At 42.1% G+C, this 26,642-nt stretch overlaps 1 protein-coding gene across 4 annotated transcripts in view; it reads left to right on the top strand.

Moving 5' to 3' along the window:
• HMGN3 (high mobility group nucleosomal binding domain 3) overlaps positions 1 to 22,800 on the top strand; it is a 33,519-nt gene extending 10,719 nt beyond the window's left edge. Inside the window, exons 2-7 of one of the 4 annotated variants that reach the window (XM_043439349.1) lie at positions 10,289 to 10,339; positions 16,158 to 16,187; positions 19,409 to 19,459; positions 21,657 to 21,773; positions 21,893 to 21,992; positions 22,319 to 22,800. In XM_043439349.1, the coding sequence (XP_043295284.1) occupies positions 10,289 to 10,339; positions 16,158 to 16,187; positions 19,409 to 19,459; positions 21,657 to 21,773; positions 21,893 to 21,992; positions 22,319 to 22,332 (363 nt within the window). In that variant the 3' untranslated portion in view covers positions 22,333 to 22,800. The other 3 variants (XM_043439351.1, XM_043439348.1, XM_043439350.1) reach the window with 3 other exon arrangements.
• The last annotated feature ends 3,842 nt before the right edge of the window (positions 22,801 to 26,642 follow it).

The following is a 26,642-nucleotide window of genomic DNA, read 5'->3' as shown; positions in this document are numbered from 1 at the left end:
CAGTTTTTAATTTTACTGTCCCCCCTTTTAACGGTCACACATCCATCACATCAGAGCCGGCTTGATTCATTTTGCAAAAATATAAGGAACATCATAACTTGCTTACCATTTAGTAGAAGTAAATTCGTATCTGAGCAAATAGGAAAATAAAGGGATTTGATAACATCCCTTTAAAATCACTGGTGTAAAAGTTGAGAGCCTGGGGTCTAGGGTGGTCTCCCCCACCCTTTAATGGGGGAAAGTCACTTGACCTCTTTGAGCCTCTATTTTTCATCTGTAAAATGGGAATATTGAGACAGTCCCTGTGTATGTCAGTGCAGTTGAGATGATCAAACACAGCAACAAGGTGAGTGTACATAGAGAAACATAAAGTGCTATGAAAATGATAGAAATGATTTGGTGTTTTGTCTTTTAATAGTAAGATGAAAGTACTTGTAGCCATATGTATGAACATTTAAAAACCTAGGATAGTAAATTTATGTGCATCTCAACATGTAATATTTTTATTTTTTCAGAATTATCTTAAGTTTTATAATAGGTTTAGTTTTTTTTAAATTTTTTATTTTTTTATTTGCAGTATAGGTTATGTTGCAGTATAGTTGATTTACAGTATTGTGTTAGTTTCAGGTATATAGCAAGGTGATTCAGTTTTACATATACATATATCTATTCTTTTTCAGATTCTTTTCCCATATAGCTTACTGCAGAATATTGAGTAAAGTTCCCTGTGCTATACAGTAGGTCCTTGTCGATTATCTGTTTTATTAATGTATATAGTAGTGTGTATGTGTTAATCCCAAACTGCTAATTCATCCCACCCTCACCTTTCCCCTTTGTTTACTGTAAATTTGTGTTCTAAGTCTGTGAGTCTGTTTCTGTTTTGTAAATAAGTTCATTTGTATCATTTTTACAGATTCCACATACAAATGATGTCATGATATTTTTCTCTGCCTGACATTTTGCTTAGTGTAATGATCTCTAAGTCTATTGATGTTTCTGTGTCATTATTTCATTCTTATGGTTGAGAAATATTCCATTGTATATATGTACCACATCTTTTTTTTTTTTTTTAGTATTTATTTTATTTGGCTATGCAGGTCTTAGTTGTGACATGCAGGATTTCTAGTTAGGGTGTGTGAACTCTTTAGTTGCAGCATGTGGGATCTAGTTCCCAGTCCAGGGATCAAATCTGGGCCCCTGCGTTGGAGGAGAGGAATCTTAGCCACTGGAACACTAGGGAAGCCCCCACATGTTTATTCATTCAAATGGACATTTAGTTCCTTAAAAAACTAAAAACAGAGCTACCCTATGATCCAGCAGTCCCACTCTTGGTCATATATTCAGAGAAAACCGTAATTTGGGACAATACATGCACCCCATTGTTTGCTGCAAATAGCCAGAACTTGGAAGCAATTAACACGTCATATTTCTAATGGGAAATTGTTTCTTGTTATTCTAAGAGGCTCAGAAATGAGACAGAGGAGGAAACACTCCATTGCATATTATGTGCTGCTTGCCCAGGTCTAGAATCAGGTTAAGGTACTTCCCAGACTGGAAGCCTCCTGCCGCCCTAACGTCCCAGCTCTGCACCCGATTTTGAATCTAGCAAAGCCAGAAGAAAGCGCTTAGAGCCTGTAGTGGATGAGAGGATGAACTCTGATCCGGCCCCCGGGTCTGAATCCCAGCTCTTACACTTACCAGTGAGATTACCAGCTGTGTTGTCTCGGGCAAGTTACCTAAACCTCTCTGGCCAGTTCCTCATTCATACAATGGATATGATGCCGTTTACCTGCCTCACAGGATTGTGGTGAAGGAAATTAACTCATTTAGATCACTGCCTTGCACGTGAGTGCAGTACAGAATCCATGTTTGCTGAGAGGATGATGGTTGCTCTGGGTCTCTTCTTGTATCCCTTTCCAAGGCTTCAGTACCTGACATCTCTGTAATATACACTCCATAGTGTATGTTAGTATATATGATTAGTATATATTCGAGTAGCTCAGTAAGTCAGGCGAGTGAGATCTTTAGATTCTTAGTCTTCCTCATGAAGAAACTCAGGCCCTGGGACATAAGATACAAGCCAGGTTGGGGTCAGGCTTTCAGCCTCAGCCAGGAGCTTCCTCCACCATCCCATTCACCCAACATATGGGAAGAGGTGACTCTCGTGAAAAAGGCAGCTCAGACCAAAGAGCTGTGTAAAATTTTTAAGTTATTTCGTATTAATGATATATTTTCATTTTTAAATTATGTACATTCATACGAAGAAGATTTCGCTGAGCATACTTAAAACACGGCTTTTTCTTTGCTTTCAGTTGTCTTTTGTAATGGAATCCGTGAGATACTTTCCTTAAAAGTATCCCTCAGAAAAGAGAGAGTTGCTGTTTGTTTCAGTTCATCAAGAGTCTTTTTAAAGCAGAGTCTTTACTCCATTACTTTTATCGTGAACAACAAGATTTTATTTTGGGAAGACATACTAGCTTCGTGGCCTTAATAAGCTATTTGGGTTTCTAGAAGTTGATGAAATTAATAGACATAAGCCAAGGAGGAAGTAAGAAAGACATTTGACATTGGTTTCATTATTAATGAAGGTCATTTGCATGTGACCTCTCATTCCCAAATACTGGAATTTTAAGGGTTATTTTAGCAAGCAAGGCAGTATTGGACTTCCCTGCTGGCTGGACTTCCCTGCTGGCTCAGACAGTAAGTGTCTGCCTACAATGCGGGAGACCCAGGTTCAATCCCTGGATTGGGAAGATCTCCTGGAGAAGGAAATGGCAATATTGGAAGATCCCAAACATACACTTAGAGAGTGAACGGAAAACTGCCATGTGGATGTTAAACAGTGGTCCTTAGGACTTTGAATAAAATTGTCAGTCTGTTTCATGAGTCAAATTCAAATATGTGCATATTTGAGTTTAAGGGGAAATATGTGTTATTTGGAAAACTTTAATGAGAATTTCATGGACAGTGCCCTCATTTGTGGAGGGAAATTAATGCTGCCTTAAGTAATTTAATTATGTGTCAATTTTAGCAGAAGAGTGAAAATTTAGTTATGGACACATTTCAGTCTTCCTCTGGGTGGGTTATTTGGATTTTTGTCCTCAAATGGTTTCCCTCTGCTAACCAGCTCACTATTGGACTGCTCTATTTTCTCCAGCTTTAGATTTGTAACAGAAAATGTAAATTAGTTTTGAAAATGTTTAAAAATTAATTTTAAAAGAGAAATGATACTAATTTAAACATACTGACCAGCAAGTTAAATAAGAGTCCGCTCAAAGTAATACATTCCCCAGATGAAAAGAAGTGATTGTTTATTTGCAGTGTTATATCTGCTCCCAACTTTCCTGCATCAGCATAGATAATCCAGCAGTTGAGTCTGGATTTTGTTCTATGGCAGCTGGCTAATGGTTACTTGAATTGTGTACATACTCTAAGATCTCAGTGAATTCACTTGTTAGAAAACATTAACCCTTGTCACTTAATGTCTTGGAAGGAAAACTCTGAGAGCCTGCACTTAGCAGTAAAGACTATTTGGAACTTTAACACAAGGTCCAGCACTCATTTCTAAGAATCCAGAGCTCTTGTCTTCTGCAGCTGAAAAAGATGGCACCAGGAGGTACTATACTTCCCAGCTTCCTGCCACACCCTCATGATTTTTCTCAGAAGTGACAAATTTGGAGCCTAGGACCATCCAGAGCTGTTTCCAAGCAACTGTTGAGGGGCATAATGATTCTCTCATCTTTGCAGATACCTTCCTGAGTTTGGAGAGAGAAAGCTGGGCTGATGGTCCCGGTAAGAGCCCCTGAGTAAAGTGGTAACTGCTGTTTATTCAAGGGGAATCTCAATAAGTGGGCATTTGTTCTGTTGATTCCTATGGATGATCTGCAGAATGAAAACTCCAGATTTCATTTCCTTCGTTCCCCAAGAAGGACTCTTCATCCTGTTGCAGTCTTAAGGCCATATGATTTTGTCCCCTTTGGTGCATTTTCGTGTCCTCAGATGCGGGACTCCGGCATCTTTGTAAGATGGGAGAGTGGAGACAGTGAAGTTGGTCAGCTGCTGAAGGAACCCTGGCTTCCTTCACCAGCTCTGCTCCCACACCCGCTCAAGAGGACAGTTCTGAATTCGTGTCTCTAATGATCTTGGCTTCCCATCTTGCCTGACTCCAGATTCCTTCATATCAGCACAGATGAAATGACTCAGAACTATATGTTTTGGCCAGAAGAGGAAGAGGTGGTGTCCGCCCAGACTTGTAAGAAATACAAGAAACACTAATAGTTGTGGAATTTGTGTTGGCAGGAGATGTGGTGCTGTCAATGGGGCTTTATCTCCACCCCCTTTCCCCCCGAATATTGGTAATACTTCGGGGGTTTTAAATACAGAAACATTCAGGAGGTAATATGACATGCCTGTTTACCCATCATTCAGAATTCACGTATTTGAACATTTTTTATCCTCTTTGCTTCAGATCTTTCTAAGAATTAAATGTTGTAAAGTTTAAGTTCAAAACACCCCTTGGTTCCCTTCCCTTGTGACCTTGCCTGAAGATAACTATGATCATGAATTCATGGTCTATCCTTGCAGTATCCTTGCAGGTCATGATATCCTTGCAGGTCATGATTTTAGATGTTCATGATGTATATGTAATTTATAAATCCATAACATTGATTTGTGCATGTTTGGAAATTTACAAGTAATCATATACTTGCATTCTATTTCTTTTGTTATTTGACATTATAATGAATGAGTGTAATTTGTTTAGGTATATTATGATAACTAATATATGTGGGCTTTTTCTAATGACTTATTTTGTGGTTTCTATTTATCATGTGTTTTCCTTTTTTTTTTTTTACTCTTTTCTTCCTTGCCTTTGATTTGTAAAATTCGCTTTATTTCACTCCTCCTGATTTGTTCAGTGTATAGATGCTTTTAATTTTCTTAAAAAACATAATGCCTGTCTTTAAAATTTTATTTTAATATGATCTAAAATGATTCTGTGTCTGTATAATCCTCCAGAACAAAACCAGGACCCTCCCATGCTGGAACTGGGGATACTCTGTTCCCCTCCTCTCATCTTTCATGGTTGTGACTGTCTAGACCTGTGCCTCCCAGTGTGGCAGCCACCAACTACGTGAGGCTATTAGCCACTGAGAAAGAATGAACCAAGTTTAAAAAATTTTAATTTCATCAATTTAAATTTAAAAGCTGACATTTGATTCAGTTACTGGGAGGTTTTAAACATGTTTGCAACAACCTGGATATGTGAAACTACAATAAAGTTTATGACCTCTAAATAGAGGTCAGGTATTCCTAGTGAAAACTTAGCATCTGAGTGGAAATGTGCTGTAAATGTAAAATATATGCCAAGTTTTGAAGATTTGGTGTTAAGAATGTTTGTCACATATCTGAGTAATAATTTGAATCTTGATAGCGTGTTGAAATGATAAAGTTTCAGGTATCTTCAGCTAAATGAAATATATTATCAAAATTAGTTTCACCTTTGTCTTTTTACTTTCTTCATTAGCTACCAGAAAATCTAAAATTACATTTTATAATTCTATAGGGCAACACTAGTCTATGATTTCTATTGAAATATTTTAAACACAAAAAATAGATATTAGTATCTACAATTAATAGATTTGCCAATATATTTTATACTTTTTTCATATACATTTTTCTTTCATCTCAATTCTCTTTTCTTCTTGCTGAATTTGATCTTTTAGTTTTAGATCCTTGTTGAAAGAAAGACTCTGTTGGCAGTAAACTCTCTTAGTATTTGTATTCTGACATATCTTCATTTTACCTTTATTCTTAAATAATAGCTGGGTGTAAAATTTTAGGCTGACAGTTTTCCTCAACTCCTTGAACATTTCTCTGGAGTTTCCTATAGTTTACAGATTCTGGTGAGAAGTTAATTCTTTGAGAATAATCTATCTGTTAATTCTGGAAACTTTTAATGACTTTCTTCGTTTTCTTTGCCCTTCTGTAGTTTTATCATGTCTCGTTGTACATGGTTGGTTTGTTTTGTTTCCAGTTTGTTCCTTGGTGTGAGTTTTCCATCTGGAAACTCATGACTTCAGTTTGGGGAGATTCTCACCCATTATGCCTTTGCCTTCCCACCAGTGTCTCTGTTCTCTGCTTCTGAATGTCTATTAAACATATGTGGGTCCTTGCAGTTAACCGCTGTGTCTCCTAACCTCTCTTTCATACTGTTTATCTCCTTATTGCTGTTTGTTGCATTCTGGGCTAGTTCCTCAGCACTCCATGACAATTCATTATTTCTCCTGCTGTATCTGGTCTAGAGTTTATGTTTTGAGTTCTTTTTAATTTCAAGGAGCCTACTTGCATTTTCAGAACTTGCAGTTTTAAAAAGTTCAACTACCTGTTGATTTTTGCCATACACAATTCGTGCTCTTGGCTGATTCTCTTTTTCCACTGGGTGTTCGGTGATCCAGCTGCCTGCTGACTTGCGCGATCTGCCACCCAGTGGTATTTCTGACTCCCCCAGAATCCCTGCTGTGCCTTCATCAGGCCACCACATGTGTCCCCTACCCCTTGCTGGTTCTTAGTTCAGTCCCCATCCACTTGGATGCTGAAGGAGCCTCAGATATGTGAATATCTTTTTTGTTAGACCGTGGTTCTCTGCCTTCTTGACCATTCTGCATTCAAACTAGATCAGTGTGAGTCTGCCCTGTCTGGGGGAGCCGGGCAGGAACCCCTCTGCCTTGGAACCCCCCGCATCCTATCTCACTCACTTCATCCTTCCCTTCTGCTCACAAGGCGGTTGAAGTATATCTGAGATCATCTGTGTACACCCCCAAGCCTTATTTCTCCCTTTTCTTCATTTTTATTCCTCAAAATCTCGGACGAAAGCTTCGGGCTTCTCTTTTGATTCCCTTATACCATGACCTCCTGCTCTCTCCAGCCTCGTGGCTAAGTGTTAGCAGTGTGTGATACGACAGCCTGAAAGGTGGTAGGTCTTTCTGAAATCATATACCTGTTACTCCATGTAACAGAAACAGATGACAAGGTTGCAGGGAATCTGGATGTAAGGAATTGCGCTCAATCTCAAGACTCTGTTGAATTTAATATATCATATTTGATGATTTACAGACTCATTAAGATGAATACAGCTTAGTAGATATGGTTTAGTCACAAATATGGAAGTCTAGAATTTCAGGATTAAAAGGTGGTTCTTTATTTTACCTCTATACTCAAATGAAAATTACTATAAAAAAAGACTCATTAAGATCTTACATGTTTTGTTGTATAACATCTGTATAGCCATTCAGTGTATGAAATGCTCTCCCTAATATCTCGCTTGATCGTAAACAAGGACCCTTTGAGTTCGGTGTCATCATCCTCGATCAGAGAAAGAGACGGAGTCACATGATCAGGTCACTGTCCCAGATCACAGGGCTCTGAGCTGGAGAGCCAAGAGTGCAGTGGTGTCTGGACCTGCGTGCATGCCGCAGAACCCCACTGATCCCAGGGTGACGATCATTTGGGTCGTTCCTGCCTACCAGTTTGCTGTGTGCTTGTTTATACAGTGATCTCGTGGAGTGGTTGCCAGAGAAACCAGCTTTGCTACAGTTGTCTCCCTTCCCATCTCCAGTCTTAGGCTCATTCATTCATCTGGAAGCATTAACATATTCAGTTATACCTGCCTTTTTTCGGGGGTGGGGGGGTGGTTTCCAGGTTTCTCTTTTGAATAATTTGCATTCAGTACAAACAATATTAGTTCAGTTTAGAGAGTGATCAGTCATATTGCTGTCACAAATCCACTGCCTGGAAGCATATTGAACATAATGTCATTAATATCAGTTTAAGGGGAAAAAAATTTGTGGATAATATCAGTTTAAGAAAAGAAAAATTAATGTCATTTAATGTCAGTAGAAGCTGTGTGGAGACTTCCCTGGAAGTCCAGTGGTTAAGACTCCACGCTTACAATGCAGGGAGGGTGGATTCAATCCCCGGTCAGGAAACTTAACATCCCACATGGCCAAAAAACAAATAAGAAGAAGCTGTGTGCTGCTTCTTTAAAAGCCTGTCAGTTACAGGTAGAGGGTAGCCCAGATCGGATCTGCTGAGTGGCCGGATAAGAAATGAGAGCCCAGCACTTCAGACAGCAGAGCGCCTGGTTTGTGGCCAGAAGGGTCACATTGGTGACTGGGGGAATGGGCAAAGTCAAACGGCTCACCTGTTAGATTTTCTAAGTTTTTTCTGTCTCTAACTCAGCCGGCTGATACAGAACAAGATCTATGAGCCAGACATTCCGGTGCCAGAGTGGGGAGAGAAAAGAGAAGCTCTGTTTTCCTTGATGATAGAGAGGATTCCATGGATGAGGGGGAAATAGTTGGTTGATGTGGAAACAGGAGAGAACTCCATGGATCTGGGAGGTTCTGAAGAGATAGGATCTGGGAGGTTCTGAGGAGAGGGACTGGGTCCCAGGCAGTCTCAGAGAAGAAGAGGTTTACTGTGTTGTTTGCATTGAAGAAAAGCTTCTGTCTTTCTCAAAGACTTCAGCTACTTCTGACCTTTTACGTGTTACTTTATAATCTAAGCCTCTGTTTATTTATTAATATTTTCTTGGCGGCACTGTGCAGCTTACATGATCGTAGTTCCCCTACCCAAGATTGAACCCAGGCCCTCAGCAGTGGAAGTGTGGCGTCCTAACCACTGGTCTGCCAGGGATTTTCCTATAATCTAAGTGTTTAAATTTAATCTTACTTTATGTGGACTTTCCATGTGTTCACATAGCTTAACTATTTTTAATCCCATAACATTAATACTTATATTGTTTATCTAAACATTTGTCTGTTATTTATTGATCCTGTGAGTTGTTTCCAGTTATTTCATATTAGAAAGAATACAGACAAAATGGTATTTTTACAAAGTTTCTTTCTCTGAGTCTTGGTTCCAAAATCAGAATTACTCCGTCATTACATGATTAGTCCTCTGTGTCTTTTTTATATTGCTAGATTGTTCTTTGAAAATATTGTATTAATTCACAGTGTCACCGACCCCAGCAAACAGTGGGTTTGAGAAGCTTTTCAATGTTTTTCTCATTTTCTCAGACTAGGCATTACCACATAGCTGTTTTATTTTCCTAAGCCATACATTGTGTCAAATGTCAGTTTGCTATTTGTATTTTTTTGTCCCAGGAATTCTATTAACTCAGTTAGTGTCCGACTCTTTGCGACCCTATGGAGTGTAGCCCCACCAGGCTCCTCTGTCCATGGAATTCTCCAGACAAGAGTACTGAAGTGGGTACCCCTTCCATTCTCCAGGAGATCTTCCCGACCTGAGGATCAAACCTGGGTCTCCTGCGTTACAAGCAGATTCTTTACCATCTGAGCCACTCCTCTGTTCCTGTATGCTTGCCTGCTAAGTCACTTCAGTTGTGTCCAAATCTTTGTGTAGCCCGCTAGGCTCCTCTGTCCATGGGATTCTCCAGGCAAGAATACTGGCGTGGGTAGGCATTCCCTTCTCCAGGGGATCGTCCCCATCCAGGGATCGAACCCGCGTCTCTTAAGTCTCCTGCACTGGGAGGCAGGTTCTTTACCACTAGCACCACTTGGGAAGCCCACTCTATTCCTGTCTTGTGTCAAATAGTTTTAATTTTCTGATTATTTGAATTTTCATCTTATTTATTGTTCAGCCAATACAAATATATTGACATAATTGATTTGTCTTATAAATCTAAGTGTATTTATGGAGTCTGGAAAGGAGTCAGGTTTGAGCTGTTGCAAGAGTGGGCAGATGCTGCCCGGGGGGATGGATCAAAGTCTGGGAAGAAATCAGCTAGGGTGGCTGGGTGCTGGGCCGTTCTGCTGAGGCTGGGAGTGTGGGAGAGACCCTGGAGTTACTGATGGAACAACAGGAATTCATGATAAATGTGTCAAGTCTTATCAGGAAATGGGCTAGAAATCAAAGCGAGGCGAGTATGGGGTGAAAATACAGTTTTGCGCTTGGCCTGGGCGTTTCCTGCTCTCATCTTAGGGGAACAAAGTGACTACTGGCTCCCTGTTCTTTCCCCCGGTGGCAGGAGAAATCAATGAAAATCACTTCAAGTGAGTGTACATTGAGAACAGGGGCTCAGATCAGTTCTTGCAACAATTCTGGTTTAATATTAGAGCAGTTATGCAGATAAATGCAGTGTGTGTGTGTGTGTAAAACGTATCCTCTTACAAGCTTACTTTTCCCTGGAGATTATCATTGGCTTATGTGGTCTTTTAATATGCATTTTCCAACTTAAATACAATTCACCCAAATATTTTCTTTTTAGTCTCCAGAGAATACAGAGGGCAAGGATGGATCCAAAGTAACTAAACAGGAGGTAAGTGTATCTTTAACACCCTGCATTTAATTGTTAACTGGAATTTCTAGTATTGTTATGATTGTCTGCATCTGAATGACTCCTCTTCTAAACTGGATTGTTGAGACTGCGTAAACCAGAGATAAAAGTGTGGCTCTGTCACCGCCCTTGGCCTCGGTAGATTTCAGGGGCACTGAGGAGGTGTTTTCCACTTACTATGCTGTTTATGTTTCTACTTGTCAGTGCTGCTGTCTCTTAAAGCAGATACTGAGAATTCCTTCTGGGCAAAGAGTGAGATAATAGGTAAATTCATCAAGGAGAACAAAGTCCGCCTTTCACAGTAAGGAAATGAAAGACTGTTGATTTAATAAATTCTCCACTCCAGTGAGTGAACTATAAATTACCGTTTGGGTTCTGAATATTTGCCTAAAAGCAATCGTCTTCTAAAGTTAAAAACTACAAAAGATGTGTAAAATGTCAGAATTTTGAAGTTTTTATTTTTAACCAGGAAAATTCTTAGGGTTTGGGATAATTAGATAATAAGTCAAAGAAGCTCTGTATGAAAATACAGAAAACTCCAAAAAGCTGGGAACTTGGAAGAGATACTTGCACTTGACCTTCCATGGCAATATCATGAACTTCTAAAAGGAGACGAGCTAGCAAAGCAGCAGATGAGATGGTAACTGTGATGACAGCCATTCCCTTTTGCACAGAACTTTACAGTGTGTGGAAACACTGAAGCTCTTAACCCTTGAACTTATAAACTAAAAGGGGTCATGAAAGAGACGAAAACAATATCTAGTTACATATTCTTTGATTGGGTAACTCATTTTGTGTTAATAATTCAGAGGTTGTCAAGAGAGCAAAACCCCTACACGTGACTTGTAAAAAGGAAGTTCGTTCTGCCGAATGGAAAATCTTCAACAGAATCTGTAAAGAAATAATTCAAAAGCAGAACAAACAGAACTGCTTATAGCCAATTCCCCGCCATGCGTTTACCCAGTTTTCAGTGTCCAGCAGAGTTTGGGAGGTAAAACTGGCAATCCAAGGTCAAGTCACTAAACAAATGGTAGAAGCAAACAAAAAAATGTTATCATACCAAAGTCCCAGTGCTTGAATTTTCTGGAAAATGGTGAAACATAATCTGTAGGACAGTTGACTAAGTGTAATATGCCTTAATGTTTTTAGGTTTGGGCACAAATGCATTTGGGTTTGTCCTTGGGGACTGCTATTTAAATTGATCTGTCAGAAAACCTCGAAACCATTATGTACAACAGATCATGGATAGTGAAAACAACTTTTCCCCCCTTTGAACACTAAAAGTCAGCAAGCTGATTAGTATACATGAAAAATATTTTTGCTCATACAACTGTCTTATGCATATTCTTTTAGCCTCAGAATTTTTATTACTTATATTTTTACATTATTATTTTTAATATTTTATCTGATTGCATGTATTATCTTACTGCTATCAGAAATCTTTCCTAGAAAAGACTCTTCCTATCATTTAAATCAAGACCAGAGTAAAACTTATGATTTGTCTTCAGGACACCAACACAATTGTTTAAAAAGTGAAAAAAAGGTTGGTTAATTAGAAGTGCTTTGGGATAAGAACTGTTTGATCATATATTGATTTTCCCTGCTGAATTGATGGGGTCTTCTAGTTATGTCACTGAGTGTGCCCAGCCTAGTCTACAGTCAATAAATATCAGTTACAAAGGAGGATCCACTTTTGAAAATCTCCTCCGCGGTATTTGAAGGGCACAGTGCAGAGTATAGTATCTGGACAATAAATGACCAAAGTGATAGGCTGCAGTCATTTTACACTGGGCAGATTCCTAAGCCTTTTCACCTCCATTGTTTGAGCTGACCCTTAATTTAACCCTGGAACGAGGGGAGAGAGCCCTTCAGGATTTCCGTAGAAACATTTGGCCATGCCCAGAGCAGACTCATTGGAAAAGACCCTGATGCTGGGGGAGATTGAGGGCAGGTGGGGAAGGGGGGCGGCAGAGGATGAGATGGCTGAATGGCATCACTGACTCAGTGGACATGAGTTTGAGCAGACTCTGGGAGATGGTGAAGAATAGGGAAGCTTGATATGCTGGAGTCCAGGGGGTTGAGAAGACATGACTGACTTAACGACTGAACAGCAGTAACAGCATTTCGACCAAAGCAACCAAAAGACGTGTGGGGCACTTGAATGCAGCAGGCTGTGCAGATTGCGTAGTGAACAAAGGAGCAAGTCTCTGCCTTCATGGGGCTTCCACTGTAGGAGGGCGAAAGATAGAGTAAATAAAATGATCAGAAATCTGCTATGAAGAAAAAGAAAGCAATCAGAGGGGGAGTAATTTATGTCAGAGAAGAACTGTTTTGGCCAACAGAGGCACCAATTATTATCCCCGTTTAACAAGAGTGAAAAAGGTTCTCAGAGAAATAACATACTTTTCCCCCAGGTGTCACACCTAGTCAGTTGCAGCACCAGGAAAGATTTCTGAGTCTTCTGACTCAAAATCCCCTGTCCTTATGCCCCTTTTGGGGTCATCGTAAATCTGGTCGTGGGACTTCGTGGTGTTCCAGGGGTTAAGACTGTACTCCCAGTGCAGGGGGCCCGGGGTTCCATCCCTGGTCAGGAATTGACCATGCCACACGTCACGGCCAAAAAAAAAGAATCTGGTCACCCCGTGCCTTTTCTGTCTTCTCCATCCTCTAGTCAAGACCCTGATATGCATCCTGCTCCACTTCTCAGTGCTGCAAAGAGGGGAAATTCTACCTAGCTCTTCATTTGTTTTTGAAAGTTAAAAGCAACTTGACTTGTAGGCTTTGCTTGGAAGTGCATGGTGAAGCACAGAAGCACTAAGAAATCTCATGAAAGTAAATATACTTCTGAATTCCACTGGAATGGCCCATATGTTTTGAGCAATATTAAGCTAAGTCCAGTGATTCTACTTGCTCTAGCTCTCCCAGGGAATTCTGTCATATTGAGATCAGATGTCTGTGCTGCTTTTGCAACCAGGACATTAAAGACTCCATATCCTTCATAGTAGCCCTCACTATAATTTTGTCCAGCCTAGGGAGTTTATCAGGTAATCAATAAATACTCACTGAATAATTCCATTTTGTCCAGCACCTGTGTACCACAGTAACAAACACTCACACTGTTTCTGTAACTCTTAGCGACCCATCTTTCTAAAAGCCTTCCTATTTTCCCCCGAGGACTGCTCTTTTGGCCACTTTTCCTGCTGATTCACAATCAACAAATGGAGAGACATTCTTTTTTTTTTTTTATTTTAATTGACATATCGTTGATTTACAATATTGTGTTTTAGGCACATAAAATGATTTGGTGATACACATATATGTATACATCTATATTCTTTTTTAAAGTTCTTTTCCACTATAAGTTATTACAAGATATTGAATATAGTTCCCTGTGCTATACAGTAAACCCTTGTTTATTGAGAGAAATTCTTTTTTTTTTTAAATAGTAGTTTTCCCCCACAGTCTGAGTCTCAAATGAATACTTCAAATTCTAGTGTTTGAAAGAGGGGAGAAGAGCAGCCGGGTCTATTTTGTATCCAGTAAATAGAGTCCAGTCATTTATAGGAAGACTTGTGAAATGTGATGAAACTTTCCAGGAGGGTATACACACCTGGTGCAAAGTCAGTACTACTGACTGGGAGTGAAAGTTTGTTTCGGCCTCCCCTCTCTCTGCAGTGAGAAAGAGCATGTCTTAGAATGGTTTAAGAGAAGGATACTTAAGAGAAGTTGTTGTTTTTCTCCCTAACATAGAAGAGCTGGTAAGTTTTAGGCAGGAAGTCATAAAATCGTTTTACTGTAAAATATATGCTTTTTAGAGATGGCACCATTTAGATGGCCTAGTAAAGGCAGACTTTGTTTCGCATGCATTTTGTAGGCTTTTTATTTTGAAACTCTTACACTGGACCTGAATTATGAAAAGGTAGTGAGTCATTTGGATCAGAACAGCGGGCAGGGCAGTGCTCTGTTGGAATGTCTCTGGAAATCCTGGGGTGGGGGTGGGGGTGTGACATCACTCTGCCTCTTCAGTTCTTCCCCTCTTGCCTGGAGAGGGAGGGAGCAGAGAACCGTCGAGTTGGGGAATTTTTCACAAGATCTGGCTTCCCTTCAATGAGCTGTTACTCGGGACAGCTCGTTGGTTCATAGGGAGGCAGTTGTAAATAATGGTTAAGCTGTTGGCCCCTTTTCAGGCTCCAAACTGGATCCTAAGTAACTAGTGGCCTTGGCACCGCTCCCTGCGAGTTCACTCTTGGCTGTGCGTTTCTGGTGCTCACCCAGTCCAGTCACCTCCATGTTTGCTGAGGGCCCCCGCTAGGCATCAGAGCTACAGAAGTGCAAGAGAAGATAATGGTTCCGTGCAGAAGGGGTACAGACAAGGGGTGGGAGGGAAGACCCACATTATGTGTCGAGTTGTGCACCCCCCGACCCTGTACAGTGACGTGTCTGCACAGTCTCCTGACTCGACACTTCTGCCCGCCCGCCTGAAGTCCACCTCTGAGCTGTGCACACAAACTTTAACGAAGGGTTAAAGTTATTCCTGGAGGCTCTGGCCCTTCATTTCCTTCTGTAGTTTAAAAAAAGACGGTTTTAGCTTCGTCTGGCTATTTTCAGCAAGAAAATTCTTCGATGTGGAGATGGCAAGAAATGCCCCAAGGCTCTTTGGCCTTGACCAGCTCACCCAGACTTACTTGAGAATTCCATGATTCCTCGGAATTGTGACCCAGGTCCCTGCTGACCATTTGCGCTGACCCTCAAAAAGATTGTTTGAGACCTTTAAGCTATTGTCATGAGGCAGCATCCGCATAAGGCAGCAAATTAGAGACAAGCTTGAGTTCCTTTTTTATTTTCTTTCATGAATATTCTTGCATATCCATTATATATTAGGTGGTACACTGTTCTAATAGAAATAGAGCCGTGAACAAAAGAGAATGGGTGGAGCATCTGCTCCTGGAACAATTTTAAACAAAGGAAGTTGTACAAAGTGCAATCCCCTTGAGGTCCGACTTTGGCTGGTGAGGAGTAGAGTACCGGGTGCATGTGTGTTTTTCTGAAATCCGTAGAGCATTTCTGCTCTTAGAAATTTTCTTTGCCATCTCCTTTGCTGTGAACTTGTACCATCCTTGAGGAAGAAGATTTCCTTGAGAAATTCTAATCTCAACAGGTTCTCTAAATTTGTAAACTTCCCAAATGAAAAGAGCTTTTTACTCTGTTTAAATCTTTCAGCGATGTGCATTTCTAGATCAATCATTGTGTTTATTACAGGTAAAAGGAAACTGTGGCTGTTAACTGCCTAAGATTTGTAGTCATTCTCTTTTCTAACATAGTAACCAGGGAGAAGACTCCTGCTATTTCAGTTTCTGCACGATTATATAAATCTCTTTTTGTATAAATTTATAAGCTTCGGTTCCGTTTGTAAGAAATGCGCGTCAGACTGGACTGGTTCTGAAATAGCGCCTCAGTGCTCCTGCTGCCCATTTTATAATAGAAGTAGATGATGGTTTGGGTCGGAGCCTAAATGCATCTTTCTTGCCTTGCCCACAGCACCCTCCGCTGCGAGAGGCCATTTCTTTGAACAGTGCGCTTGCACCTCCTTACTCAAACACTTTTTCTGGAATATTCCAGTGCTCAGGGCACTTGGGGTTATGTTTCACTGTGCTCACCAGGGGTGGAGGTGGGGGATTAATGGGACTCATGCGTTCTATTCTTTCAACAAAGTAAGACAGTAAGAATGAATTTTTTAAAAATCAGCTTGATTGTGCATAATGACGAAAAATTATGTTTTGTGTTTCTTTTCCTTTTGTAGCCCACCAGACGGTCTGCCAGGTTGTCAGCGGTGAGTACTTTGGGCCCCACTGTTGTTAGCTCTCACGAACACACACTCCTGTCCACGGCAGCAGAATGAAGACTAAGGTGGTGTTTCTCTTGAGCTTTGTTTAATTTCCTTTTTGGAAATTGCCTGGGTCAGAATTTCGAGCAGGTTGGACAAGTGTTGCCAAGCAATTCAGTTGATCAGATACGCTGGTGAAGAACAGTGGCCAGCCCAGCGAGCAAGGATACGAAGCCCAGGGAGTTGTTTGCCATGGCTGGAGCCGTGCAATGAAGAGTGACGTTATTAGCAAAGCCCTCATCTCCTATCCTACACCTGATGTACCAAAGGAGACAAGAAGTCTTGATTCTCTCTCCACGAGAAAAGAGAAAGTCCATACCGTAGTCAGAATGTTCTGAAAGTCGTCTGAATCCATAGGCTGTAGCCTCACTTCAGAACTAGACAATCTTTAAAAAAGGAGCCATTTCCACTCTGCCACCTGGGGTCTCCCTCTCTGGGCCAAGCCTATGGAAGAGTCGTGGGTTAAGATCATTGAAGCTGGGATGGGCAGTGATCAAGCCTTGACAAGACTGTGCCCCAGCCCTCCTCGCCCCGCTGTGCTCCTCCCGCCCACCCTGCTCATGTGCCCGGCCTCCTCCTCCCGAGACCGGTCAGCCCAGCTCTCTGGAGGGGGACTTGCGCTGCCCAATGAGATGTAGTGGGGAAGGCACTGACCTCTTGGCTAACAGCCCGTACTAGATGGTGCTGGGACCTTCAGGGAAGCCTGGCTTTCTTCCTCAGCCCACACCTGTGCCTGGAACAATGCAGGGAATCCAAGCTGTGAAATGGATATTGCAAACTTTTCACAAATTAAAAAAAATATATCAGTTTCTGGCTTTTCTTCTCAATATATTTTTGCTAAACTTGTTTGTTTAAACAAATTTAAAAGAAAAGGAAAGAAATAGGTACTGGAGCCATTCTCAAGTTTGGAAGTATAGCCAGGTTTAGGTTAGGTTGAGCCAGTGATCTACACGTGTGCATGCTAAGTCACTTCTGGCGTGTCTGACTCTTTGTAACCCCATGGACTGCAGCCCGCCAGGCTCCTCTGTCCATGGGGTGCTCCAGGCAAGAATACTGGAGTGGGTTGCCATTTTCTTCTCCTGGGGATCTTCCTGACCCAAGGATCATGTCTCCTGTGTCTCCTGCATTGGCAGGCAGGTTCTTTACCCCTAGAGCCACATGAGTCCCAACCTAAGAAGCAACATCAGAGTCACCTGGAAGGTTAAGACCTGGGAGGTGTGTTTGTATGTATACATAGTTAATCCAGATTCTGCTGCAATACCAATACAATACACCAACACAAAAGGTTATTCTTGTCCAGTGGTGTAATTTTCACCACGGTTGAAACACTGTGTCTTAACTCTTTTCGATGTCACTGTAGTTTATGCTGAAAGCCGTTGTATTGCATGGATATCTAGCCTATCAAGGGGGGTAGACGTTTAAGTCAAAAACTGAAATATAAAACAAGGCCTTTCCTGAGCACCAGGGTCCAGCAATATAACACCTTCCACTGACATCATGACCTCAGTGCTGACGCAGAGCCTCGGAAGCCAGTGGGATTACAGACTACAAAAACATCACCATTTCCTGTCCCATTAAAACGCTAATACTGAGTTTAGGGGGGAAAGGTCCATCTTGCTGTAAATTGAGAAAACAAGGACATGTTAGTACAATGTATCAAAGCCTGAGGTAAAATGTTTTATATCCTGAAAATTTAAGAGCTATGCAAGCTGATATATTTGGGGAGCAAATTTATGGTGGTCAGAAGATTAAGGAAAATAGCCCCTGCTTTTCAACCTCACTTCCCTTTTCTTATTTGAGAGGTTATGTCCAAAGACCCCTTCCGGAATTGAACTGATTATAATTTCAGTTTATGACCTTAATGGAAAGGGCCGGATTCGGTATGATCCTGAACACATGGCGTCACTGGGGAAGAACACGTGTTTTTCTCCATGAGGGGGAGGGGGATGGGGGTGGGGTGGCCCAGGAGGTACTCTGGGCAGTGTTTTCTGTTTAAAAACCATGCTCCCTGGTACCAGGAGAGAGGTATAATTTTTTCCTAGCTTGATGAGCGAGAAATATTTGCCCTAAGATAGCTTTAGAAAAACCGCAGGTTTAAACTCCCCCCCGTGTCTCCTTGTACCCATCTCAGGCCCTTAGGAAGCAGCCAGGCTGAAGCCTTGTGTGGAGGGGCGTGGGGCCACTCCTGCTCCCAGGAGTGGGGAGAAAAACACAAGGCAAGAAAAAAAAGAAATCGCCTGGTGGGCCCCCTGGCTAATAAGGTCTGTGAAAGATCTTGAACTTTGGGAGCTAACAGTATACGCTGTGGGCTTCCCAGGTGGCGCTAGTGGTAAAGAACCCGCCTGCCAGTGCAGGAGATATAAGAGACACAGGTTCGATCCCTGGGTCGGGAAGATCCCCCGGGGGAGGGCGCAGCAACCCACTCCAGTATTCTTGCCTGGAGAATTCCACGGACAGAGGAGCCTGGCGGGCAACAGTCCATAGGGTCGCAAAGAGTCGGACACAGCTGAAGTGACTGAGCGCGCACACACACAGTAAACATTGCATCATTATAATTGTGTTCCTAATAACAGACTCTAGGGAGCCTGGGGTCTGGGTGGCCAGGAGATTCTGTTCACCTTGAACTGGCCTTGGAAGAGAAACGTAGGAAGAAGCTCAAGCTCAGGCATTTGAAACCCACATCAGAGGTGGGAGAATTTGGAACTGGTTTTGGAATACTTCATGGGCAGCTCTCTTCATTTCCAGATGGGCCTTGCCTGTGATGGTGCTAGGATTTCTAGACTGTTTGGAAGGCCGGTGTGAACCAAATCCACAGCGTCATTTGGCCGAGGGCCTGAGTCGTTCCTCTTGCTGCATTGCTGTGATAAAAGGAAATAAAGAGACATCAGACAGAAGCTTAAATGTGTTCCCAGAGAGTTGTTCTGGCCCAGGGAATAGTGAATTGACTTTCAGATCTCACCTGTCGTTGACTTGAGAACCCAGGATGAAGATAGTCATGAAATGGGGAGGTCTTTTTGTTGGTGCTGAAAAAAGGACGACATTTTTTTTCTTTTGAAATGAATGTCATAATCAAAATGGACTGTTGTCTTTGGCAGTCTTGTTGCTGTTTCCTTTGGTGCTGAGGGTTGTCTTTTTCAGTATTTGTATAACTTCATTTATCTTTGCAGAAACCTGCTCCCCCCAAACCTGAACCTAAACCAAGAAAAACATCTGCTAAGGTAAGAGGTGCTCCCTCCCCCGCTTTGGCTTTTTCAACAGTGAACAAATTATAATTCCATGTCCCAGAGTCATCCGAGGAAAGATCACATTTAATGATTCAGGCTCAGTGCCTGGACTAGAAAACTCACCCGAGCTGGAGACAGGCTTTCTCAAAAAGCAGAGAGCACAGTTTTTACACTTTACTGGGAGTGTATTTTCCGTTTGGTCCATACAGCAGAGGAAGTCAGAGCATATGGTGCTCTGAGAAGCCTCATGTCCAAGGTGGAGTTTGGTCGCTGCCTCATGAAACACACAGTTCAGGTGGTTCTCCAGAGCAGTGAGCCTGGGCCTGCAGCCAACAGCTGGTGAAGGACTTGTGAGGGGCTTCTGGCTTCCTAGAATTGGTCTTAGGAGGCCAGTCTGCTGAGTATTAATTAATCAATACTACCAAATAATTAAGGCTTCCTTGGTAGCTCAGACGGTAGAGAGTCTGCCTACAATGCAGGTAAGTAAGTGTAAGTGAAAGGCGCGCAGTCGTGTCTGACTCTTATGTGACCCCGTGGACTATACAGTCCATGGAGTTCTCCAGGCCAGAATACTGGAGTGGGTAGCCTTTCCCTTCTCCAGGGGATCTTCCCAACCCAGGGATCGAACCCAGGTCTCCCACACTGCAGGTGGATTCTTTACCAGCTGAGCCACCAGGGAAACAGGAGACCTGGGTTTGATCCCTGGGTCAGGAAGATCCCCTGGAGAAGGGAATGGCCGCCCACTCCAGTATTCTTGCCTGGGGAATCACGTGGACAGAGGATCCTGGCAGGCAGCATCCCACGGGGTCTCAAAGAGTCGGACACGACTGAGCGACTAACACACACAGTAGTAATAATAACACACAGCAAATTAATATCAGCAAACAGTTATATTGCCCTTGCCCTATGTGTGTGTGTTTCAGTAGCTTCAGTCAGGTCCAACTCTTTGTGACCCTATGAACTGTAGCCCACCAGACTCCTCTGTTCATGGGGATTCTCCAGGCAAGAATACTGGAGTGGGTGGCTATTTCCTTCCCCACGGGATCCTTCTGACCCACGGATCGAATCCACGTTCTCCTCCAGCTCCTGCATTGCAGGTAGATTCTTTTTTTTCTTTTTTTTTTTTTTTTTTTTGCAGGCAGATTCTTTACCCACTGAGCCACCTGGGAAGCCTCTTGTCCCATGCCAGACCCTCATCCTATGCACGGGCTTCCCTGGTAGCTCAGCAGGTAAAGAATCCGCCTGCAATGCAAGAGGCCTGGGTTTGATCCCTGGGCTGGGAAGATCCCCTGGAGAAGGGAAAGGCTACCCACTCCAGTATTCTGGCCTGGAGAATTCCATGGATTGTGTAGTCTCGGGTCACAAAGTCAGACACGACTGAGCGCCTTCCACTTTCATCCTATGCATAGACACTCAGATCAGAGGTAGGGACACATATTCTGTTTGGCAGATGAGGAAATTGCAGTGCAGAATTATCGGGGGTAGGAAGTTTACCCCCAAACGGCTTTTCTTTACTCTGCCCTTCAGAGCGTCATCCCTTGTGTGTGCATTGTTTGAACTGATGTGTATTGAGGTATGAAAAGGCGATTGTGAAGCAGAACTCATTTCTGTGGCTTTGGTGTTTTTGGGGGGGGCAGTGGGGGTCACACCTCATTGCCTGTGGGATCTGGAATCTTAGTTCCCAAACCAGAGATGGAACCTGGGCCCCCTGCTTTGGGAGCACATTAGAGTCTTAACTGCTGGACCACCAGGGCAGTCCCGGCTTGGTCTTAAAATCAGGAATTTTTCTTCCTCTGGGCCTGCCTTCTCCAGGGCTCTCCCAGCTTGTAGCCCCAGGTCCTCACGTGCAGTGTTTCTCTGGCTGGGTCTGCCCTGACTTCACTGTGTCCCCCTGCAGCTGCTCTCCCCACGGCAGGACCGCTTCTCACTGTATCAAGAGAGGATGCTCACCAGACACACACTTGAGAAGTCAAAGTCCAGTGGATTTCCTAAGTTGCCTGTTCCGTTTCCACGGGAGCCTCCGAGTAACCCACTCACAGCTCAGCGGAACCGGGTTCCCGTTTTCCCCCAAGAGCCACCCCGTCACCCCTGTTTGTGCTTCCCCTGTGTTTGGATGGAGGCTGGCTGAGTTTCCACCACCTCCCACCCTGTCTTACACACTCTGTCTCCTTGTGCTTTGATCCTCTATTAGAAAGAACCGGCAACAAAGGTTAGCAAAGGTGTTAAAGGGAAGAAGGAGGAGAAGCAGGAAGCTGGGAAGGAAGGTACCGCAGCACCGGCTGAAAATGGTGACACTCAAGCTGAAGAGGTACTTTCCCCAACACCTCCCGCCGATTGAATCAGTGTCTTGAAAGCAATTGCTGGATCCTTCAGCCGGCGACTGCACATTCATAATGTGTCTCTTTATTGCCCGTAATGTGATTGCAGATCCACATCTCTCGCTCAACTGTTAATGTGTCAGCCTCCAGAGGTACCCCACCCAGCACACTGGCAGTAAAGGGGCAGATTGAAACAGTGAGGGTTAAGGGTACAGTAGACCATTCTGCACGTTTGCAGTGACTAGCATCAGATGGCAGTGTGGTGGTGTTCTTTTTCTTTAATCATGAACCGCGGGAGCCCCGCAGGCAAAGCTTCTATGGTCGTTTGCAAAGCAGAAAGCAACAAATGCAGCCAAGTGTTCGTGTCATATAGCCCTGCCCTGTCTGTTTTTACACCCAGAGTTGACTCGGTTTTGCAGTAGAGCCGCTAAAAACAGATGTTCCAAGCTGTGCGTGTTGCTCGGGTGGAGTCTTCTTTGGCTTATGGTAGTTTTAATAGTAACTGTCTTTTTTGTCTTCCTTTCTTTTTTCACAGGCACAGAAAACTGAATCTGTAGCTAACGAGGGAGAATGAATGGTCATGAAAATTGGGGTTGATTTTATGTACCTCTTGGGACAACTTTTAAAAGCTATTTTTACCGAGTATTTTGTAAATGCTAATTTTTTAGGACTCTACTAGTTGGCATACAAAAATATATAAGGATGGACATTTTACCTTCTCATAGTCGTGCTTTTTGGAAATTTCCATCATCCTTGAGTAAAATAAATACCGGTTTAATATTGGAAGCTGTCTGTAAAATTGATTCAGCATTCCATGCACTCGCTTTAAAAATTTAGTCCTGTGCATACTGTGGTGCTTTTACTGTGCGTATTTGGATTTTTTCATGCCGTTTTTCTAGAGCAATAATCAGTGGTGCTTTTGTACCTAGGTTTTATGTGATTTTAATGAAACATGGATAGTTGTGGCCACCTGCTGATTATTTGTGGTTTAAAATAAAAGGTTTTCCTGCCTGCAAACTACCTGCCTCTTATAGTGTCTTTGCTAAATTTAGGCAGTGTTTCATTTTCTTGTTGCAGAAGATGGAACGAATTTGTACAGTCTGTCCCATCATGGTCCCTCTAATAATTCATATAGGGTTGTTTCTTAATTTTCTGGCCATTAAAAATGTTATTTTAATAGAATCATCTATGGGTGCCAGTGTAGAATTATTTCTAATATCCTTTATACCAGAAGTGGCCAGCAATAGTCACCATATAATAAAACTTAAAGCAACATTATTTTGTTGAAATCCTTATAAGTCGCTTTAGTCGTGTCCGGCTCTGTGACCCTGTGGAGAGTAGCCCACCAGGCTCCTCTGTCCATGGGATTCTCCAGGCAAGAACACTGGAGTGGGTTGTCGTTTTCTGCTCCAGGGGATCTTCCTAACCCCGGAGTGGAACCCACGTCACTTACATATCCTGCATTGGCAGGCAGGTCACCTGGGAAGCCAATAGTAAGTTACATTCATGTTAAAATGCTTTCCCATTCATTGAGAATTTCACAGTTTTTTTTACCCAAGTGACCACATTTGGAAAAGGAGTTGGCCTAGGTGTTATTAGAGCACTCTAGGCTAAGAAGTAGGAGAGTGTGTGACTTACTCCACGCCCTCAGGAAAAAGAACAATCCGGACATGAACCTGATCATTTGAAATGCATCCGCCTTAGTCTGTTTGAGCTGCTATAACAAAATAACCACCAACTGGGTGGCTTATAAACAGCAGAAATTTCTTTCTCACAGTTCTGGAGGCTGGAAGTCTGTGATCAAGTGCCAGCAGGATCGAGCGAGGCCCCCCTCAGATCTGAGACTTCTCACTGTGTCCACACATGGGGGAAGGGGCTGGGGGTCTCTCTTATGCACTGATGCCATTCATGGGGCCTCCAGCCTCATGACTTAAGCTCTTCCCAGAGGCCTCACCTCCTACTACCATCATCTTTGGGAGTTGGAATTTCAACATAGGAACTTTGGGAGGACACAAACATTCAGGCCATAGCAGTGTCTTTCTGTTTCTGGAAGGACAGAGGAGCGGAAGAGCTGTTTTCTAAATGCAAATTTGTTTGTTTACATTCCTGAGAAGTTGGGTAACTGCATGAACACCCCAAGAAAAGCTGAAATCTGCGGATTCCTCTTGGATGAAAAACTGGAGAATAGTTATTGCTTGTGCTGCTCTGGGGCTCTTGCACAAAGGCTGTTGTTCCTGGGGCCTTCCATGCTTTTCTCTTATCAACTAAAACAAACTCCCTCCTCCGAGGTATAGTTTCAGGACTCAGAACTTACACCTGTGTCATTGTCCCAAGTTTGGCATTAATCTCCTGCAGATAGGAACCATATTATATAGAGGATAATCTCATGTATAGTTTCTGATTATGAAATGTACCTTGACTGATGAAGGTTAGATATGCCAAGAACTTTTACCCTAAAGGAAAATAGCTGGTATCCTATGACCACTTGACAAAAATATTTTCATCATGCAGTTAATATACAGTTGAAGTACATTTCTGGCTAGCTTCCAGTTCTGAAGTGAAGTGTAAACTTCATAGGTTTACATTTAATTTCTAAAGTGCTGCTGGTGATCTTTTAAAAAAAAAAAAATTACAAAGACATATAAAGTCGAACTCCTTTTTCTCCTTTATATCCCCCACAGATAATCACTGTCCATCATTTTCCCTATTTTACTGTGTGTATATGTGCATATATAAGCACTTGTGTGCACGTGTACATATGTGCATATAATTTTAAAAGAAGGAATCATACTATGCATTCTATTTTTAATTTAATTCAACCAATAGGATATAAAGACCATCTCTAACAGTGCAGCATCGCCAGTAGTGCTGCAGTAACCATTCTTGTACACAGAAAGTTTTGCCTACTTAGATATTTCAACTCAAATAATTTCCTAGAAGTGGAATGTCTGAATCAAAGGGAATATACATTCGATGTTCTCACTGTTGTCGAATAAGTGGTCCCTATCCACTTCCATCAAGAGCATATAAATGCCATTTCTTCCTGCGTTTGTCAGCACCCTTATTTTGGTTAGTCTCATAAGTGAAAAATATGCTGTACTGTTTTAACTTTTAAATTTGTTACTAGTAAAACTGAGCATTTCCTATGTTTAACATCACTTTAATTTCTTCTATGAATTGTGATATTTTTCTCTTGGGGCATCAGTGTGTTTTAAATCCTTATTTGCCATGGCCACTGCTGTCATTCCGTTTAATTCAGACACAGAGGGGTTCTGTAGGCCATTGGTGTACGTCTCAAAGTTATGGGTATTATTACTAGCACATGGAATACTGCAGAGCAGACTGCCACCAAAATAACACAGGAAGCCCGCATTGCTTCCCAAGAACTTGAAGACCTAAGGATAAGCCAAGGGTATGAGTGTGCTGCCTGCAAATGCAGTGAAGGTTTGGGAATCCCATCCACTGCCACATTGCTTACCCCTTCAGTGAACGTACACAAGTTAGAAAAACAGGTGTCCTCCAAAATGCTTGTTTGTGTTCTGCGCTGTGCTCAGTTCTGTCCAACTCTTTGCAACCCCGTGGGCTCTCACCAGGCTCCCCTGTCCTTGGGATTTCCCAGGAAACAATACTGGAGTGGGTCACCAATTTCTACTCCAGGGAAAACGGCAACCCATTTTCCCAGGCAAGAAGACTGGAGTGGGTTGCCATTTCCTGATCTAGGTATCGAACCTGTGTCCCTTGCATCTCCCGCATTGGCAGGCAGATTCTTTACCACTGAACCACCTGGAAAGCCCACTTGTCTGCCTAACCTGCTGGAAAATCATAACTCTTTGGATGTACGGTGACTTTGAGTCAAATCACATGGCCTTATGGTTGAGCAGTGCGCTGCTTGTCCAGTTCTAAGGGGTAGTCCTAAAATTCTCCCTGAGGCCGGCCCATGGATTGTGGTGGAATAAGAGTGGGCTTTGAGAAGCAAGTGGCTCTGTAATTCTCATTTTTATGTTCTGTGAAAAGATCATGTGAACTGAAAAGATACATCAGATACATCAGCCCAACAGTAGGTGAACTGTTGTATAACATCTTGGGTGGACGTTAAAATGATTAAGGATTTTGAAACAGGTTTATGAAACGAAAGTTTTTTTCCCTGTCATCAAATTTTAGGAGATGTTTTTCTCAGCTAGAGGTACAAGTGCTGTCCTTCAGGTTTCCAATCCCAGCAGATATAAGGAGGCCATCTCAATTTCTAGATGTCACCTATGCTAATATATCTCTTTGAATGCCTCTCTCTTAATTGTGAGCTCTGAACTTTTATTATTTTCTATTATTTTATCCAGAACACATATGTAAAATATCTTGCAATAATTATAATGATTAAGATAATAATTATAAGTAGCCACAATTTATTTACTACTCTGTAATAAGCACTTTTCATAAATTAATTTGGGAGAAAATTTGTGAATTCTTTAAATATATTAACATGATGCTCCTATGCCTCAGTAAAAATGAGCCTTTTTTTTCCAATGCCAAGTCGAGGTTCAGGCTCTTTTAAAACTGCAAAGGGAATTTGGGATTATACATCTCTCCCTTGTATGAGAAGAGAAAGTGAAAGCTGGTTTTAAGATGATATTTATGAGTAAGCTTCATGACCTTGATGAGGCAACGGTTTCTTAAGTATGAGATTCTAAGCACAGCAACCAAATAAAAAACTAGATAAATTGGACTTCAAAATTTAAAACTTCAAGAAAGGTACAATTCACAGAATGGGTGAAAATTTTTACAAATAATTTATCTGATAAGGACTTAGTATCCAGAACATGTAATAAAAATTTTAAAACCCAACAATAAACAATTTTAAAATT

This window comes from Cervus canadensis, chromosome 20 (genome assembly GCF_019320065.1).
Source record: "Cervus canadensis isolate Bull #8, Minnesota chromosome 20, ASM1932006v1, whole genome shotgun sequence".
Taxonomy (NCBI): Eukaryota; Metazoa; Chordata; class Mammalia; order Artiodactyla; family Cervidae; genus Cervus; species Cervus canadensis.
This window is presented reverse-complemented; position numbering and strand designations above follow the sequence as displayed.